The sequence below is a fragment of the Vicugna pacos genome, chromosome 20 (genome assembly GCF_048564905.1).
Source record: "Vicugna pacos chromosome 20, VicPac4, whole genome shotgun sequence".
NCBI classification, from domain to species: Eukaryota; Metazoa; Chordata; class Mammalia; order Artiodactyla; family Camelidae; genus Vicugna; species Vicugna pacos.
The window spans coordinates 9614238-9635312 of NC_133006.1; the positions used below are offsets into that span (position 1 = coordinate 9614238).

The 21075-nt window shown below is 40.0% G+C and overlaps 1 protein-coding gene across 1 annotated transcript in view; it reads left to right on the forward strand.

Moving 5' to 3' along the window:
• PKHD1 (PKHD1 ciliary IPT domain containing fibrocystin/polyductin) overlaps positions 1 to 20379 on the forward strand; it is a 365190-nt gene extending 344811 nt beyond the window's left edge. The window contains exons 64-66 of the mRNA XM_072944834.1: positions 4482 to 4640; positions 7825 to 7947; positions 19317 to 20379. Of these exons, the coding sequence (XP_072800935.1) occupies positions 4482 to 4640; positions 7825 to 7947; positions 19317 to 19771 (737 nt within the window). The 3' untranslated portion in view covers positions 19772 to 20379. The remainder of the gene's footprint in view (positions 1 to 4481; positions 4641 to 7824; positions 7948 to 19316) is intronic.
• Positions 20380 to 21075: the final 696 nt, after the last annotated feature.

Sequence of the window (21075 nt, forward strand, 5' to 3'; positions counted from 1 at the left end):
TATTTTTATTATCTGTGTCTTTTTTTAAAAAAAATATATAGCCTTTTCTTTATAATGGGAATAGCTCCTATCATGAATAAGAAGTCATTGTAGTTAAGAGAAAAAAATTCATGTAGTTATGTCATTAAGGTGTGAGAAGCAAGAACACGTAGAAATTAAGCCTCAGAACTGAGTCCTAGTAAGCAAGACTCCAACGTACATTTTCCTCTAGTTGTTAAAATTTACTTTGAATGTTTTGCTTTTGTTTTTCTATGACATTGGATGGAATTTGGTTGAGTATTAATTTAATTTTTTTTTAATTTATAGGGAAGAGAGTCATGAGGTATTGAGGATCATGAAATCTTGTCCTCAGTCTTGCCCTCCTCGTCCCTGTGTCCTGCCCCCCAACCCTGTAGGGGTGACTATACCCATTAAAAACCCTGGTACTTTAGAAGTCTGGGTATAAGGTGGATGTAAATTGCTTATATGATCCAGTTTTTCTTGACAAAACATTAAAAAGAAACCTTCTCCCTTCTGAAGTATTGCTGGCAAATTTTGCTTCATTAGAGGGTGATATGGTTCAAAAGTTTGTAGTTGCTAACCTGTTAATTAAACGTCACAGCCATGTGGGCCTGTGCAAAACACTACTTTCCTGTTTCCATGAAGGAAAGAGCCCAGGCCTCACCCTGCAGAGGAGTGGCAAGAGTCCAATTTTGGACACCCTTTTTAAAAAGATTGCACTGTGATATAGACATTGAGTTACCACTTGAAAGAAAGATGATTTAAATGTTGCATCCACTATTGTGATTTACCAGAAAAAAAAAAAAGCCTCCTTGTGTAAGAGAGCATCTAAAAGAATTCTAAAAGTGTATCATGTTTGAACTGAGAAGTATATATTTATAATCAATTATTAATTTGAATCAGGGAAATTAGTCTGATACTTAGGACATGCAGCTGTGGAAAGCAGTTAATGCACAGCTGTGACAGCGCAAAGTTTTATAAAATACACTAGAACAATCATGAGCAGATTTAAACTTCTTAGATACTGGAAATGGCAAAGGAAATGAAATGTTTTGACGTGACGTATCTGAAGCCCAACAACAAATATTTAATTAAGGCGGGAGATTAGTTTTCCTGCATGAAATTTAAATTCAAACGACCAGTATACTTTTCAAAAAGTTAAAAATACGGCTCTTGTGAAAATATAAAATGAGTGCTTGTCAACAAGTTATTTAACCCATTAATGAGGGAAACAGGAGGATGGGAAAGCTTACAGATCCCATAGCCTGGAAAGGACTGCTGAAATCCATTCCCCAAAATGGATACTGGCCATCAAACTGTAACCTTTGAGGTTGCATGTCTACAAATATCATTGCGTCTTTACTAGACGAAAATCATTTGCAGCTTACTGATCTCCAAAAAATTCTCAACACTGGTCCCTAAATATTAAGTCAAACAAAATATGTTGCAGAGAATTTGATAAACCTTGGGTGGGCCTGTTTGCAAATGCTCCAGGATGACATTGACAAGAGCTGTGATCAACGTCTATGAAGTTGTCCTAAAGTATGAAGCATGTTCAGTGTCTTTGACCACAAGACTCCCAAGGATGTATTTTTATTTTTCTGCTTGCTTGTTTGATGATTCTGGTAAATTATTTTTTAGAATCTTCATATTTATTTTTTAAATTTTTATTGAGGTATAGTTGATTTACAGCGTGATTTACAAAAGTCACATGGTTCACTCACCAATTCACCGAAGTTTCGTCTCAGAGGTCACCTCCTCAGAGAGCCCTTCTCTGCCTCACTCTGTCTGCACCACTGTTCCATCCCTGCTCCCATCTCCAGCCATCCTCTGTCTGTCTGTCTGTCTTCTCCATGTTCTCACCACTGCCTGACGCCAGAGTACTTGTGCATTCACTTGTTTGTCTACTACCTGCCTGCTGTATCCCACATTAAAACCCAAGTCCCCAAAGGGACAGAAATTCTACTTAGTTCAGTGTTTCATCCTTAGGTTGTTAAAAAACCTGTATGTCATAGGCACAAATAAACACTTGTTTCTGAATAAGTGAGTATACTGAAATTATGTCTAAGATTGCATTTCTTAAGAATGTTCTGCTGCTAAAAATCTTTAAAAACTGGTGGTCTCCACCCTTAGATCCAGGTGACCCCTCCAGCTTATAAACCTCATGCTGGACTTCAGCCTCTCTGTCAGCACTTCCACGACTGGATGTTCTGTGCCCCAGGTGGCTCATGTCACTTCTCAGCTCAGAATTTTTCCTTCTATGACACCTCATTGCCTTCAGAATATATTTGGCTTTTGGCATTTAATGCCCACTAAAATTTGCCTCACATGCTTTCCAGCATTAACTCCCAGTACTTCCCAGCGGTAACTTTTTCAACATCGGTTGCTTTTTTTTTTTTCTCTTTTCTGTCTTATTTGCTCAGCCTTCAAAGCCCCACGGAGGTACTCCCTCCTCTGGATGCTTTCCCCGATCATAGCCATGGAAAATAACCTCCCAAAGAAACTGATTTACATCATTCTGGTGCCCTAGGTCACACATTCTGATTTGTATTACAAACATTTGTGTGTGTATCTTAGTTCATTTATTAGCTTGTAAATATCTTAAGAATGAGAAGGGTAACATAACTGCTTTGTGAAGTAAACAATGATGGAGCAGTTATTGGAAAACAGATAAAAGAATAAAGAATTTTGTTTTTACTTCTGTGAATCCCTGGTAAAAATCCTAACCCCCGTCTCTGGGCTAGATTTAGCTTATTCAGTTGCCCATAAAAAAGGAACTAATTGATAACAAACAAGCAAAATATGTCTCAAGTATAAGATACACACACAAGAGAAGCATTTCTAGATAATTTTGTTAGAGTAGCTTGGGGACCGAGTCAGCCAGGAGTCAAGAGACTTGGGATCTGTCTGTAAGTTCCAAACAAATTGTCAGTTTCAGCCCAAGGAAAGCACAGCAAAGAAAAACATGGTGTTTCCTTGAGCAGAGAAAATAAAAACTCTGTTTTGGCCAGAATGGTTCAGATGGAAGCAGAGATTTGAGGTTTGTTTGTTTTGAAGGAGCTACTCAAAATGCTGGTTATGACTAAGTTATGTTCACAGGAAAGTGTTTTTTTTTTTTAACTTTAGATTTCTGTCTAATGAAACCATCCTCACATTTAAGTTAGTGACCATATCTAACACCCCCAAAATCATAGGCAAGTTTTTTAAAATAGCATACTGTAAAAATGTATTTTTGTATGTCATTTTATGAATTCAAAGAGATATAGAATTCTATAGAGAGAGATTCATGTAACTATCACCATCAGGATGCAGAACGTTTCCCAAAAGTTCCCCTTGTGCTACTCCTGTTCCTCGGTCCTCACATCCTCCCAGTGATTCCTGCAGCCATGGATCTGCTCTCCATTTGTATCATTTTGTCTTTTCTACAATGTCATATAAATGGAATCATATCGTATGTATCCTTTAGAGATGGGCTTCTGTCCCTTAATATCATGCCTTTGATGTTCACCCCAGGTGTTACAGGTTATTAATAGTTCCTCCCTTCCTGCCTTCCTTCCTCCCTTCCATCCTTCCTTCCTTCCTTCCTTTTTTCCTTCCTTCCTTCTTTCTTTTTCTCTTTCTGGCTGAGTAGTACTCCATTGTCTGGATAAACCACAGTTGGTTTATTCATTCACCTGTTGAAGAACATTTGCATCCTTTCTGGGTTTTGGTGATTCTTGATGAAGGTGCAGTAAACATTTGTGTACAGGTTTTTGTGTGTATAGACAAGGGTTTTTTGAGGGGAGGGGTTGTTCTTTTAGATTCTTTTACGCCTTGCTTCAGAGATACCAATGGAGTGAGGACCAAATTTCTCAGTCTACAGAAAGGGGAAGGATTTGGGATGAGTTCTTAGACTTCTTAGACAGATGCACTCTCGGAAGGGAGAGGCACATCCTACCCCGCCATCAATAGCTTGGTGGTTCTCTCTGCCCACCACTGCCCTTCCCCTACTTTTCCAGATAATAAAATCCTCATGGACATTAGTAAGTCTCATGGTTTTGTAGTAGGAGTCCCTGTGCCCCTGTTTTGATGCCATATTTGAAATAAGATACATATGTCATAGCAAGTAGTTTCACGCAACCTGGAGCCCAGAGTGTTTCTATTCTAATTAGTGGAACAGAAGAGTGATGTTCCAATCTTGTGGTGGTGGATACAGCAGTCCAAGAATAAAAGGAGAGCATTGGAAGAGTTCCCCATCCATAACAGACAAAATTGGAAAGAACAACTGTATATCACTGATGGAATCTTGAAGTTCTTCAGAAATACGTATCTTGAATTGATCATTGATTCCTGTACCTAATCGTTTAATTCAATAAATGTGTATAGAACAAACTGTGTGCCAGGTGCAGTTACAACTGTATATTTTCCACAGTATTTTATTATATTAGCATCTTATTAATATGTTGTTATTATTATTTTGTATTTGTTTTTCTTTTCAACAGGGGTCAATTTTACAGCTCGCTCCAGGCCATTTGCTGTCTTAGCTGCGACTCCATCCGAGAGGTCCACCATGCTCCTGGCTGCTTCCCTGTGCTCCGTGGTCTCGTGGCTGGCTCTGTGCTGCCTTGTATGCTGTTGGTTTAAGAAAAGCAAAAACAGAAGTATGTGGATTTTTTTTTGAAAAAAAAATCTGAAAAAATGTCATCATGTGTAATATATTAACTATTCTTTTTCTTCCCCCAAGAGAAATTTTTATGAGCCTCTGGAGTACAGTAAACCGCATGGAGCCAAATTGCTCAGTTCATACATAGAAACCCAGAGTGTCTAATCTTACATACTAACAGCAATAATAATGATGGTTCATATTTATTGAACAGCCGCTATGGACCAGGTTCGAAGTACATTAGATACTTGAATTCATTTAATCCTTAAACAACAACCACATGACGTAGGTACTAAGGACTGTGTGTTTCAGAGGTGGAGCCTTTGCACAGAAAGGCTCGGTGACTTGCCAAGGTCACACAGCCAGGACGAGGCAGTTTGGCTCCCTGCAGAACTCTCTGAGAACACTCACTGCTGGGCTCCCCACACCCCGCTCTCTGAAACACTGTGCCCTACGGCCCAGGTGACCCTCCAGAAGGACAGTTCAGTAATCAAGGGAAAAGGCCCTCTCCTGTTTCACAAGAGGGAAGAGAGTGTTTGGTGTTTTCTTTTCTAGGCGCATAGAAATTGCGTTCTTGGACATTTTCCCAGAAGCCGATTTTTTTTTTTTTTTGGCTGGAGACATGGCTGAAACACTTGTGATATCAGGAGATACTAGGAAATCAAAGTGGTAAGAATGAGCATAAAAGCGGCAAAATGAGGAGATGCAAAGGGAAGGTCAAAATAAGAAAGGAAAGAGGATGTAGCATGGTGGCATCGCTAGACAGCTCCTGGTGCCTGGATTTCGGGGAGATGCTGGGGCCAAGCTCCTCCGGCTGCTCTTTATTTTGAACCACGCTCCCGCCTGATCTCTGCCTCTCTCCCTGCCATCGCAGGCCTGGACAAACTGCAAGAAAGCCCGAGGCTTCCTTGTCTTCCCCAGGAAGAATGGGGTCTTCTCCTGGGCTGTTGCCTGTGATTTGTTGAACCACAGGTTTTGGTCTTTGTTTTTAAATCTAAAAATATCTGCGTGTATGTGTGTGTGTGTGTGTCTATGTGGTGCTTCCTGGTCCTGCTATGGTTTCTGATATCACGTGATTTTTCTGTGAAGTCAGTGGTTGAATTCGCATCCTCCACTTTATAGCTAAACCTCCCAGCCATGCAGGGAGCTTTCCACTAAGCTCTTTTCACCCCATCTCTCCTCTTTTGTTCACCCAACTCTAGAGAAAGCTGCTTCCTGCAGTTACTAAACATCTCACTCACCTCGACCTCCTCTTTTTGCTTTTTCAGCCGTTCAGTATTGTTGGACACATTGCCCTGTATTGAATTTCCATATTTTCCTGACTGGACACAGACTCCTAACTTTCTTTTAAAAAAATGTAGAGATCAGGAGAAATTTTATGGAATAAAATATACAGTAATCAGCTCTGTATCATTTGCATTTCCTTTACATTGTTCTGTATTTTCTTTAGATTTCTAAAATAAGCATTCATTAATTTAAAATCAAAAAGGATACTGTTCGCCATCTTCCTCATAGTACATGATTTTCTGACCCAGCTGGACTGTCTATGTCAGCGCTTTACAAAATTTTGAATTCAGGACCTCGTCACACTTTCCGAAATCACTGAAAACCCCAAAGAGCTTTCATCAAGGTGTGTTCTATGCATCCATCTTTCCGAGTTGGAAGCCAAAAGAGAACATGTAAAACCTATCAATTTATTTATAAATAACAGTTAATACATGCATTAGATGTTGATGTAACATGTTTTTATTTAAAAACTCTCTTCAAAAAATACATAGTGAAAAGAATAGCATTTTTTTTTATAAACCTCTTTAATGTCTGCCTTCAGAAAGGTCTGCTGGGTTCTAAAAGCAGCTTCTGCAGTCTGTCTTTTGCAATGTATTGTTTTGTGTGAAGTCTATGAAGACAGTCCAGCCTCACACAGATAGGAAGTAGAAAAAAGGAGTGTTTTAATAGCTTTTACAGATAATTGTGGATATTCTTCTTTGACAATCTACCCAAACTGGACAAGAGGTAGTCACTTAAAGGTACGTCTCAGTGTACTTTTTGTACATGAAAATGCACTTGTCTACCTTGTACTTCGAATGGAGCTTTTATCCACGCATAATTCTGAAACATTGTGCTTTGGCCATTTGGGAAATATTGTTTCACTGAGTTATATAGATCTTCCAAATGCTAATATATTTCATTCTACGTTTAAAAAAAATCATATGTTAATGTCAACAGAATGAAAATCTATGAAGCTCATAGATGCAAGTTTTCTAAAATTCTAAAATTTCCCATATGAACTTGATTTATATCATTTGCAACAAATACTGTCAATTGTTTCTTTGCAGTTACAGGCTCACTTCATTTACTTAAAAATAAAACAACTCTTCCAAGTACTCATGAATAACCATAATTTGTCTTTCAGTTATTCTTTTCAAGTTCTTTCAACATAAAAATAGTGTTCCGTGGGGAAAAAAAAATCAACTAGTTCAGTTCAAAACTCAATCACAAAAGTGCTTTTCCTTGAGAAAAATCACCATTTGTCATGGCATGGAGTTATTTGACACTGTGCTACAAATCTGTGTGTCTATCCTCTGCCATCCAAAGTGGAATAAAAGTTCCAGGACGGCAGGGACCCAATGCTTCCTGCTCATCGTTCTCTTTCCAGTGCCTAGAACAGGGCCTGGCATGAGGACTGTAAAGGTATTTGTGTTAATATATGTAATGAGTGCATGAATAGAGGATAAAGCATCACTTCAGTCAAGAGTGGACTGAAGATGGAAAGTCTTCAGTCAAGAGCCCACACCTGTATGAGCTCTGTGGATTGTATCAATAATATTTCAACACGCAATGAATATAAAAATATTAGACGTCCTACATTTTTGCAAAATTAAGTGTGTATTTTACACTCAGAGCAACAGCTGGTACTAGTCACACTTCACAGGTTCAGTGCCACACGTGTTGGCAACTGTCTTGGACAGTAAGGTCTTATACCTCAATGTTGGTGGTCAGTGTATGGGATTTTATTTCATTATTCCTTAACTGCTGAGATACTGTGCACATTCTATTGCATGTATGTCACAGTGATTTGGGGGGAGCAGAAAAGGGAAGCATCTTGACACCTAGGATCCATTTACAATAAAAATGTCATTTTATTCTGGAAAAAAAAACACTTCTTTTTTTCATTAATGCAGAAATAAAAAGTGAAGAGATTTCTGAATCTCAGACTAATGACCAAAAGAATCATATCCATGTCACATCCAAATGCCAAGGACCACAGATAGAGATGGAAAAGGAAGGTGCCAGGATGGCAGAAGGTAAGCTTGGACAGTGGGATGGTTCCCGCAGGAGGAACCCATTGTGTGCACACGTAGCCTCCCGCTGGCTGCCGGTTTCTGAATCAATTTTGTTTATAGCCTCTTCCTTAGCCTTTGTTACTTCTTCACAAGGAAACTGTACCCCAGCGTAAGAATACACAAGTCCGGCTGATTCATTCAGCTCTTAACCAATTATTCGAGTTGACATTTATATAGTTTTTCCTTACTAGAAGATTATTGGTTTAACATCTGAATTCGTTACATAGAGAAAAGGAACACCAGCGTCTAGGCATATAATCTCTCCCTTAGCTATTGCAAAGCTGCCAGTTTGGCAACCTAATTGAATCTGGGAAGGAAGACAATGTGGTTGCCAAATACCAACTATGCAAATTCAATTGAATATAGACCCCCAAGAAATAAGTCAGTTTTGCTAAGCTCTGCTTTGTTGTTTTGTCGTACTTTTAGCGAAAGGTATTATTTGCCTATGTTGTGCGTTATGCCAGATAATTTTGCTTGTTCTGTTGCAAAATTGCCATTAGTGCCAAGCAGAGACAAGATGAGCATTTGTCTCAGGCCAATGTTTTGCCCCTGTCTTTCTAAGGACACAGAAAATACAAAGACAATGGACAGAACCCAAGATAGATTGGCCAAGTACGAACATGGCATATGAAAAATATTCATGTAATTTCCTGGATCTGAAACATTTTGAAACATAAGCTCTAAAGAGAAGAATATTCTTGTTTTTTTTTCTTTTTCTAAGTAATGGCCAATGATCATGATATTTCTGCCTGAAAAGGAACACAGATCTGACTGGTTCTCAGAGGATGTTGAACCAAACCATAGCCGTCCAATGTTGCCCTGCCTCTGACAAGTTTAATGAACTTGGGTGACTCTGTGTGTATCACTGTATCAGTTTGTTTGTCTGTTTGGATATTGTGCCACAGGAGAAATAAAGTAATTTTTAAAAAAGATTTCCCATTAAATTAGCCCAGCCATACTCCATCCAGCTCCTGGACCCGTTCGAGATGTGCAGATGCTAACTAATATATATAAAATAGATAAACAACAAGTTCGTGCTGTATAGCACAGGGAACTACATTCAATATCTTGTAGCAACTTATTGTGAAAAGAATATGAAAATGAATATATGTACGTTCATGTGTGACTGAAGCATTATGCGGTACACCAGAAACTGACACAACGTTGTAAGCTGACTATACTTCAATAAAAATAATATGCACACACACACAAAAAGTTGGTAGGGAATGTGAGTGGGTGGAGGTGTGAAGGATGGAGACAGAGAGAAGGGGGCGGGAACTCTTTCTAGATTCCATCTTTAATTTTGGTTTCCAGACCCTTGCCCACATTATTGCATGCACATCCAGGGCAGTTGCTTGACAGCGGTCCTCTGAGCCCAGCTCCGGGAAGAAGGGCATAGCCGGCTGCATTCTTCAGCGAACAGCAAGAGTGATGCTAATCTCTCCCCTAATCTAATATGACCATCTACATTGCATCTCAGTTGCCCAGCTTAAATTAACTACATTAAGCAGTCCGCGATGCCTGGGTGTTTTATTATGGGACATTTTTTATGTGGTGGCTTATTAATAAATTATCAGGAACGAGACAAGGGACAGGGCTCCTGTGGAAGAGTTTAGATTGAAGAGATGGTTGAATGAAAGAGCCCATTTTATTAGGCCATCCGAGTTAAAAATAGAAAGATACGTTATCCAAATCCTCCCCTGGGGATCGTAGTGGATTTGTTTTCTTATCTTCTAAGCTTTGTCCAAATCTTAAGAGCATCGTTTCTGAGGGAAGTAATGAGGCATCTCCTGCTCTTCTCTGGAAATTATTGCCAGCTCCAAAACATCTAATTATTGCTAGCTTTAAATAAATGTGGGTTTATTTCATTATTTCCCTGGCACTGAAGTTTCTAGTTTCCGTTTCTCTTCTGTGTTTTTAAACCTGTGGCATTTTCTGATCGAGTGATTGGCTGTCCCACTTCCAAGCACTTTGCATATTCACAGAGCATCACTGACACTTATTTAGCTGGGGGAATGCACGTTTTCACTGTCCAGTAGATTCAGACTGTAAGCTCACCATGTTATGGCTTTTACCAAAAATCGTATGAATGCAACAGGAGCAGTGGAGAGTTGGGAGGAAGGAGGAAAGAATAAAGCATGTACTTTTACCAGGGCTTTAGATGCAGGAAGCATCTGAGCCGGCGTGTAAAACTCCTATTTGTTCTTGTCACTCTGGTCCTCAGAAGGTCTAATGAATTCCCAGCCTGAGCTGGAGAGGCGGCAGAGCTGGACTGTTCAGAGCACGACATCCAGGCGTCAGCAGGACTGGGTTTAATCCTGATCCCCCTGTTGACTTACTCTGTGGCCTCAAGCAAGTCACCTACCCTCTCTGTGCTCTTTGGTTTCCTCATCAGGAAAACCGTTCTAAGAATCCTGCTCACACACGGGGCTGTGGCAAAGGTTAAGTGAGTTAATATCACGATAGAGCAGAAGGGTTCCTGGTATGTTGTGTGTGCTGTCTGTGGATTATTTATTGTTGGCTTTTCTCCTTGTTGCTCAGGACTCAAAGCTCTCCAAGATCTGACTCCACCTGATCTTTCTAGTCTTACTCTGGGTTTCCCCTTCTTGCCCACTCCTGACACTCACCCCACCAGCCTTCCCTTCCCGGGACTGGTCTAACAACTTTGCATGCCCTAGCTTGTACAGTTTTTTTCCAGTCGGATTGCTTGTCTTCACCTGTTAAAACCTCCTCGAGCTTTTCAGCACCAGCTGAAATGCCTTTTTTAATTTTCATTTTTAATTGAAATATAGTCAATTTACAATGTTGTATTAGTTTCTGGTGTATAGCATAGAGATTCAGTTATATATATGTATATATATATTCCTTTTCATATTCTTTTCCATTACAAGTAATTACAAGATAGCAAATACAGTTCCCTGTGCTGTATAGTAGGACCTTGTTGTTTATCTATTTTATATGTAGATGTTAGTATCTGCAAATCTCGAACTCCAAATTTCATCCCTTCCCACCCCATAACCATACATTGGTTTTCTATGCCTGTGAGTCTGCTTCTGCTTTGTAAATATTTACAAAACAGAAACGCCTTTTCCCCCTCATAAAATCTACCCTAATCCTCCCCACCCTAACAAAAATGAGTATTTCCCTCTTTAGTTTCCAAAGACTGAATGCATGCCACCACAGTAGCGCTTATGGTTTTTGGAATTTGTCGTGTATCAGTGGCTCTCAGTTCCCACAGGCCGGGTCCTTAACCAGGGGCAATGTTGTTTCCCAAGTAGGGTGATCGGTCCGTCCTGACTTTCCAAGAACTTTCCAGGTTTTAAAAATGAAAGCTTTGTGTCTCAGGAGCTCGCTCAGTCTCAGACAAATTGGGACCACTGGTCCTTCTACCTCCAGTGGACATTTGCATTTTCTGGAGACATTTCTGTTATCAGAGCTGGGGGAAGGGGATGCTCCTGGCCGCCCTGGAGAAGAGTTGGGGGACACCATAAACTTCTTACAACACGCAGGATCACTCCCACCGCAAAGATGATCTGCCTCAAGGCATCAGTAATACCAGGGCTGAGGAACCCTGGCGGAAGGGGTTACTCATCTTTGTAACATTTAAGTGAGAGACTGCTGGAATGACATAATAAATGAAACTAAATGTTGTCTTCCGATAAATATTAGACCAGTATTTCTTTGTCTCCCGATATTTTTTGTACCTCACAAGGTCCTCTCTGTCCAGCTACTAAGAGATGATACTTGGTTACCTGTCCTTAATGCGTTTCCAGTATGAGTGGGACACAGGAGTAGTATTTGGGGGAAAATGAAAGGCCATTTGCAGGCAATCCACAATTCAGTGTAAAGCCGTCACAGCAAACACTATGTATTTGAAGAATTTAAAGAAGGGAGAGAATGCTGAAGGAGGGAAAGACTATCCTGACCTTAAGTTACATGTGTGGTCCCTCCAGCTCCTAAATCATATCACACGGCTTCAAATCCCATTTGCTAAGGGCTTAATTGTACGGTTTGTATAAACTCCAGTTCACAGAGGAGCAGCCAGGAGCTCCGCTTGGCTCTGTCAAAGCTCACTTTTGTACCATTTCTTCTCACCTGTTCCCTGGTTCCCCTCATTTGGTTAATAGCCCCCAGCTCTCCCAGACTAGACTCCTCAGAGTTGTCTTCAACCCCTGGTCTCCTGTTACCAGCGGACCCTCTTGCTGGCCAAGTCCGATCAGTCCCACCTCTGCGGTGTCTTCATTTTTCCATCTCCTCCTGCTGTTTCCCAGATGTGCCTTCACTCAGCCTCAGGTAACACACTCCCGACAGATGCCCACCCCCAACTCCCTCTCCTCCCTCCAGGGCAGTGTTTCCTGTACACAACCTACGCCTGTGCTTTTCACGAGATCTTTCTCTAAGGTAACCGCAGATCTAAAGTGCTTCTGATCCCAGATCGAATACTTTTTCTCTTTTTCAAATTCTTTTATCTAAAAGGAATAGTCCCCTTTCCTCAACTTTTGTAGCCCTTTCCTCTTATTCACTTATCACACCTTCTAGGTAATATAATTCTTTGTGTTCATCTTGGCCCGACGCTTCCCTGTAGGTTCAGGTATCTTTTCTAATCCCACCTTTACTGGAGGGTGTTATGACATAAGAACGTGGATACTCCGTGTGGGGTAAGTGAGGAAGATAGAAATGCCACGAGCCCTTTGTCTTCTTCTTTCCCTTCCCAGAGACCCTTCTTCTCAGAGACCCCTTCTAATTGCTGGGGGAAAATAAAAAGAATGAGCTCTCATCTCATCTAAAAGAGAGGTAGAAAAGTTTATTCCAGTTCATAAAATTAACAACAGGGAACTGAGCACACATCTTTTGGGACCTACAATGGGCAGAACGTGATGTCTTTCTTCCAGGCGATGCTGCCTGCAGCCACCTGAGTTTCCTCTCCCAGTTTCCTGGCTACCACCTTTCTCTTTGCTGGACCACTACTGCTGCATACCTGGGTGCTGCCTTCTCCAAACTGTACCCTGACCTGTGTCTGGCCCCCGGTCACTCGTGTGTGTGTGTGTGCATGTGAAACCCAAGCCCCCAGTGTTGGGAATGAAAAACTGACATGTGAAAAAGGGCTGGATACTATCCCAGTGCGGCTACAAACATTAACTTCATGGATTTCTCGTCTCTATCATTTTAGAGTCCTGTTGGCTCTAGATGTGAGGACAAATCCATGAGAATGAGAGGGCGAGGAGAGGAGAGGGCTGGCTTTAAGATGTCTGGAAGCAGTGAAGAGCAAAAGAGTTCAGGACTGGAAGTTCTCCCAAGTTCCCAAGAAAGTAAAACTGTATTTGGAAATTATTAATAAATAGCATGTTCATGCATTTAAAGAGCCATGAACAATAAATGCTGGAGAGGGTGTGGAGAAAAGGGAGCCCTCCTACACTGTTGATGGGAATGTAGTTCGATGCAGCCATTATGGAAAACAGTATAGAGATTCCTCAAAAAAACTAAAAATAGACTTACCCTATGATCCAGTGATCCCACTCCTGGGCATATATCTGGAGGGAACATTAATTTTAAAAGATACAGGCACTCCAATATTCATAGCAGCACTGTTTACAATAGGCAAGACATTGAAACAACCTAAATGTTCATCCATCAACAGATGATTGGATAAAAAAGATGTATTATGTATATTATATATATATATATATATATGAATACTACTCAGCTATAAAAAAGAATAAAATAGCGCTATTTGCAGCAATATGGATGGACCTAGAAATTGTCATACAAAGTGAAGTAAGCCAGAAAGAGAAAGAAAAATACCATATGATATCACTTATATGTGGATTCCTAAAAAAATGAAATGAACTTATTTACAAAACAGAAACACTCACAGATATAGAAAACAAACTTACAAATACCAGGGGGAAAGAGGTGGGAGGGGATAAGTTAGGTGTTTGAGATTTGCAGATGCTAAGTACTATATAATAAATAGATAACAAGTTTCTACTGTAGAGCACTGGGAACTTTATTCAATATCTTGTGATAACCTATAATGAAAAGGAATTTCAGTATTTATGTGTATGACTGAAATATTATGCTGTAGACCAGAAATTTACACCACATTGTATGTAAACTGACTATACTTCAGTTAAAAAAGATATGAACATCTAATTAAAAATAAATAAATAAATTCCAGCACTTATTTCTTAAGAAAACTTAAAAAAATATATAACCAGGAATGAGAACCTGCCTGGTAAATAAGATGGAAAGGTCCAATGCTGTTTGCAGCCAAGATCTAATATTCCATTTAACAATGGAGCATTGTAAGAATTCCTGCTTAACGTAGAACAAAACACAAAACTCATTCTTACCACAATTTTGTAACATATATTTTGGAGCGTGAAGAAATAAAATCAGCTATAAAACAAAATTAAGAGGACAAGTTTGGAGAAAATATATGATGGTTTGCAGACGACACAATTGTTTAATGAAAACTTAATGATTCAACCATTAACTGCTGTAATTTAGAAATAACTTGCGTAACTTACTCAATATCAATCTATGCAAAAATAATGTTGTGTGAGCCAGTAGTTTACAGCGAGGAAACATAAAGAAGTACACAGTAATGACCGAAGACTACGCTGTCTTGGGGAAAAAAATCTTAACAAGAGATATATTGGAATTATGTAAAAAGGACATGGTATTTTATTGAATAGTTTAAAAAGGGAAGACTTGAATACATGGGAAATTACAACATGTTTCTAATTAGATTGACTCATATTGCACAGGCCTCAGTTGTTTCTAAATTAACCTTGGTTTCATACAGTTCCAATTATTTTGTACAGAGTACAACAGCACAAGATGATTCTAAAATTCTTCAGAAAGTATAGATCAATGATACAAAGCTAATTTTTTTAACAGGAAATTGATTTTATGGCAGTGGGAGAAGGTAGCTCAACCAGAAAGGTAATATTTATGTCATTATTCTTAAGACAACGTGATACTGACACCAGAATATACGAGCACATTGGGAGAAAGAACCTCAATTAGATATAGATATAGAAATGGAATGTACAATAAAGGAGATAATAAAAAAATAAAGGAAAACAGAAACATTCATCTATGAATCGGGCTGTAAAGTTGACTACTTACAACATTTATTATTCTAGAGTCACATTTCAAAAAATACATCAAGGTAAACTCCAGATAAATCAATGAGCTAAATTAGGTTTACTAAAGCATATCCATTGCTAAAGTATTACAGAAACAATAAAATGGAGCTCACTTATGATAGAATGTAGGATTAAAGGCATTTTTCGTTTCTCTTTTAAAAATTTTCACACCTTCCTGATTCATTATGCATGGCTTATTAAAGTAAGTGGCAATATTTTCTCTTCAAGGGACAAATAATCTAGAAAGGACACAGGCAATTGCATGTATAATATTTTCAGGTGATATTAGTTAATTCTAATCAATTAATAATTCAATATTATTGACTAATTATTGCATAAATCTTCTTCGGTATATGGGCAGGACTGTCGCCCTTATTGACAAATGAGAAACCAACGTGGCGTGCATTCCTCATGTTGGTTGGTCCACCATCCATCTCTCTGCTTTAGATCCTATTTGGGCTTCAAGGTCCAGGTGATTATACTGGGTCTTCTGTACTGAATCCCGGTCATCCAATGCTGAATGCAGAACATGGAGACTGGGCAAGGAAAATATAAACAGTGGAGCGGGGGAAGGGAGGTTCATAGTTAATTTTCCCATTGCAAAAGAAGCCAATGAGTGATCTAAGTCAGACAGAGAAAGAAATGCTGTGTGCTATCACTTAGACTTGGCATCTAAACAATACGACAAACTAGTGAATAAAACGAAAAAGAAGCAGAAAAAAAAAAAAGCCAGTGACTAGTACCCACACACAAATTTTGAAAATCACAGATCCAGCATGTATTTGTTGTCCAAGAAAGTTTGGGAAGCCAAAAGTGGTTAAGGAGAGCTGGAAAAGTTACAGCTGACCGTGGATGTACCTGGGCAGACCCCAAACCACCGAGTCTTCCTTTTTATAGAGAAAAGATACATGTTCCCATATCTTATCCCATTCTCCCTGAAACTTGATCATACCCACCAGTAGGACTCTGAAGAGGCATGGAGGGGCAATCTGATACCCTGTCTTTCCATTTTCATGGGGACGCGCCAACAAGGTGGAGGTGGGGAGGAGCCACACCATTTCATATGTTTTGATACTCGCTATTCTTCCTTCCCTAAAACCCAAACATTCAGCTGAATGCCTTAGGACACATATCTGCTATAAATTCATTTTTTATCTAATTTGTCTGAGATCTAAGCTTCCTGTGGAGGTCTAAGATCAAAGGATCTGATTCCTTCTGATGTCGGCACTGACATGTAATGTGTGCTGACTTAGTTCTGTCTATAACCTCACAGTGGGAGGCGGCCAGCCTCCCTGGGCACCTTTACACAGTGCACTTTCATTTCGGCTGGGGAATCTGTCAGGTATGCTGCTGTTTGGAGCTGCCATGTAAATAATTCATGGGAGATTTTTAAATGTTTGGGGGCTTGCAAAGGAAAGCTACGCTTGTGTTCGTCTTTCATGAATAGATGCAGACTTGGAGAACAAGGGGGATCAGAGTTCCAAAGGCGGGCTCTCAGAAACAGGATAACAGTATCTTCAATGGACTGAAAATAGGTGACTTGCAGTGTTTGATTCCCCGTTGTATGAAGTGGTATTGGTTTTACCAAGGGATAAAAATTCAAAGCCTTTTTGCCTTTTTTAAGTTCGCTTCTACCTGACAATTGATTATTCTCGTTCTTTGGTTATTTGCTGATCTTGATAAGCTATGTCTTTTCCCCCTGGTGGGAGCGATCACTCTAGAGGTGGCATCAGGCTCAGGGCTTGGTAGAGGACTGGGCGTAGTCAAGGGGCAAGGTGGGTGGCACAGAAAGTTCCTTCCCTGAAGGAACTCAAAGTCCTAAGAGGAAGATGAGATCATCATACGAGGGAAGGTGACCACTATCAGAAGCAGTTGTACAAGTCAAATGAGAAACTCCAGCCAACAAGTACTGAGGCATAAATCAATGGAGTTTGGGCTGTCCACGAACAGTTCTGGAAGGGTTTGAAGACCCCCACAGGGAGACTAGGATAACCTGAAAGCTCTCGGCAAGAGAACTATCCCATAGTTAGGGGACTGTGGCAGACGCATGCTAGGCAAAAGGACCGTGGACAAGGAGAGAGAAGATACGGATAACACGGGCTTTGCAGCGTATTAACTGACACGTCACGGAAACAATACAGACACCGTGATTGCTTTATCTTATTTTGCTACTCCAGATCTAAAGTGTATTACCTCCATTTGATCTATGTAGATTACACATATTTCTATTACATTATTATTGCCTTCTCTCTTCCTCACCTTAGTTCCCATTCAATGTTAGATTAAATTGAGGTAGGAAGTTAATACTCTTTGCCCCAAAATTGTCTCTGACACCGGGATGTAGACCGGATCACTGTCTCCCAACACAAGCCAAGCTAGGTCTCCGTAAACTGAGACAGGAGCGTCATACACAGTTTCATAAATTAGCATTTATGTTGTATATCAAAGCATATATGTACAAAAAATTCACAATAATGCATTTGGTGGTGACATATGAAAAAAGCAGGAACAAGAAATGTCAATGACAGTGCCTCTGCTTACCGCTCTGGGTTCAGGATCCTTCTCAACTTTCTCTTTTACTCTAAGGCTCATGGAAGATGACCTTTCCATGCACACCATAGTCCCATGCATGTATCCAACCGAACATTCTTCTTAACTCCCCATTGCTATCTTTAACTTTACATAGCATTCTGTGGTTCTCAGACTGCAGACTCTGGAGACAAAAATCTTCAATTCTGCGAAGTAAGTAAGATCTGCCACTACTCTATATAGATGTGATCTTGGGAAGGTACCTCAATGGGCTCTCTTCTAAAAGGGAGCTGATAATAGCACTTAGGTTGAGAGAGTTGTTGTCACGGTTAAATTGCACGCACGTATAACTCAGTGCCCAACATGTGATATAATTGCTGTAGAAGTGTTGCTTGAAATTATTATTAGCCTTTCTCTCTTCAGAGGACACATACTGGAATATAAATGAATGGGGATCATTAACACAGAATAATTTTGAATTTCTTTCATTTACTCTTGAAAAGGATAATTTAATAAAATTATTTTAAAAATTGAACTGTAATACTCTATTGTTTATAACAAATAGACCAGGAGGTACAAACCACTGGGTGTAAGATAAGCTACAGGGATGTGTTATACAACGTGGGGGATACAGCCAATATTTTGTAATCACTGTAAATGGAGTGTAACCTTTAAAAATTGTACACAAAATGAAAATAAATAAATAAAAATAGATTGATACATCCCTCAACATCCAGTATATTAAAGAGGATGAGACACTCGTGAGTTAGGAAATACTCTCTGAAAAAAGTGAGAAATTTGGGGAGCTGAGTAAAAGGAGGCAGAGAGTTTTTGAAAGACAAGATGAAGAAAAAAATGTGACAATGAATATATATATGTTCATGTATGACTGAAAAATTGTGCTGTACACTGGAATTTGACGCAACATTGTAAAATGATTATAAATCAATAAGAAATTTAAAAAAAAAAGACAAGATGGAAAAATATTTCAGGCCTCAGGTGTGTTTGAAGATAATTCTTACAGGTGGGTAATTATACATGCCTACTCGTACGGATATATGATTACTTATGTATTTATCTCTACAATGCTTATATTTATGTTTTTATAGAGTCAAAGATATTCAAATTGTGAATTTGGCACAAAAAGCCAAAAATATTAATAAGACTGGCTTTTAGAGCTCATTTCTTTTTTTTAAATTGAACTATAGTTATGTACAATATTGTGTAAGTTTGGGGGAGTGTAGGATTCACAGATACACACCACTATATATAAAATAGTCTCATTTCTAAATACAAGTATGAGTTGCCCCGTTTGGTAGGGTCTGACTCTGGTCTAATTTTCCTATTTAAGCTGTCATACATACACTGAAAAAATCCTGGTTGACTTATCAACATTATAAAAGGTTTTTCTGGGAAGCTATGTTGTCAAATTTGTATCAAATAATTAATATTTATTATAGGCATGGGATACCACAAGGTTGTTTTTTTTTTCTGAAAAAAAAATTCCCCCGAATATTTGGAAATCAATAAGCTGATATAATTTAGTCTTTATTTGACGATATCTTTTCAGGGATGCTAAATATGCCGGATGTGTGATCAACCGATTGAGAGCTAAACCTGTTTCCTCCACTACTTTCTGTCTCTCAGATTTGAGGATGAAGGTCCTGAGGGGCAGACTGAACCAGCTCCCCCATCAGTCACTGAATGGCGTGTCCAGAAGGAAGGGGAGCCGGCTGGTGGTCTGGGAGGAAGGCGGCCGCCAGGCGGAGGCTGCTGCTCCTGCCCCCGGCGTCGCCGGTGTGACGGCGCACGGGAACCCCTGCGCTCCGGGCTCCCCTGCTCAGCAGGTGTACCTGCAGGAGACTGGGAGCTGGAAGGAGGCCCAGGAGCAGTTGCTCAGATACCAGCTGGCAGGCCAAGATCAGCTGCTGCTGCTCTGCCGGGACCTCAGACAGGAGAGGCAGCGACTGCAGGGCCAGAGCCGGCTGGACAAGGACACTGTCAGCCTGGGGCTTTCCCAGGAGAAGCCAGCCTCCTGCGGCACCACCGAGGCCTTCTGCCTCCACCCAGTACACCCGGAGGCTGTTCAGGAACATCTGTGATCAAGGAGCCATGGGGACATATGGGCTGAAAGTCATAATGTCCAAAATATTTCTGGATCATGAATGGAGGGATGACCCCTGACTGGTTTGACATTAAGGAGGGAGAATATGGACTCTGAGTTCTCTGTTTTCAACTTTAAAATGCAAGACAGTCACTTAAGTGATTGTAGATTGAAACAGTATCTGGTATGTCTTGTATTTATCATGGATCCTAGTCCAATGCCAGACAAATAATAGGTTCTCAAATATTCGTTGATTTTTTTCCTTGTTTTTGACTTCAGCTGGTTATCTTCCTGATTTTGCCATCCTAATTATGGCATAATACTGATTTATACCAGTAGAGGGTGCAATTAAGCTTCCTCTAGGATCACCACCCACAATGCTTTGGGCTTCTCTTATAGATGGGATCATGCAAAGGACTGGTCTGCTACAATTATTCCTGCTGTGTTAAAGCAAAACATTTCTTTCCCTGATGGGAACATCTGAAGGATAGAAGACCCCTCTCCCTGACCTGTCAGAGCTGATTTTCCAACCACAAGGTGACTGCCTGGCTTTTTCACAAATTGATTTTATTTCATGGCTTAAATTAAATCATTATTAGGAGCTCACTTTTGTGCAAATGTATCAAGTTTGTACCTCAGGAGTCCTGACACATGGAAACTGATATTCTCTTGGGGTTGGCTGAGATGATAGTTAAGGGCAAAGATCTGAAAAGAGCCAGTTTGGGGAAAGAAATTGTCCATGGGCCAGTTATATTTTTCAGTAGTTCTTTCTGTGAATAACTGAGTCAGATTTACAACTGGAAGAAAGCCAGAGATGACCAAGTGACCAAGTGGCCAAGTGGATGATCAGCTAATTTAATTACCAGAGAACTGCTTTTTAGAGAAGACAGTGCATGGGAAAGGTCTCATAACATGCAGAAGGGCCGTGTGCTAGGGGTTCCAGTGGAGACCAGAGCAGAGGGTTAACTGTATTGATTTTAAGTTGAGTATGGATACTACTCAATTGGGTGAATTTCACCCAATTCACACCTTTGCAGAATGCCCATCTGTGTTCAGATTAAACCTGACTGTGTCCTTGGTTCTGGATCCAGAAGATCTCATGTGCCAGGGGAATAAAGCCAAGACAGCAGAGGTAAGGAAAATATCTAGAAAGAACTTGCCCTCAACTTTTCCCTAAATCTAAACCAGGATTTTCCAGTCTCTGGAAGATGAAGGAGGCTGTTCTATGTTTGAATTAGAGCAGGGAAGGAAACACACCCTTCTATTGCAGAGTTTTAAATGATGATGTCCTGGAAGGAGCCC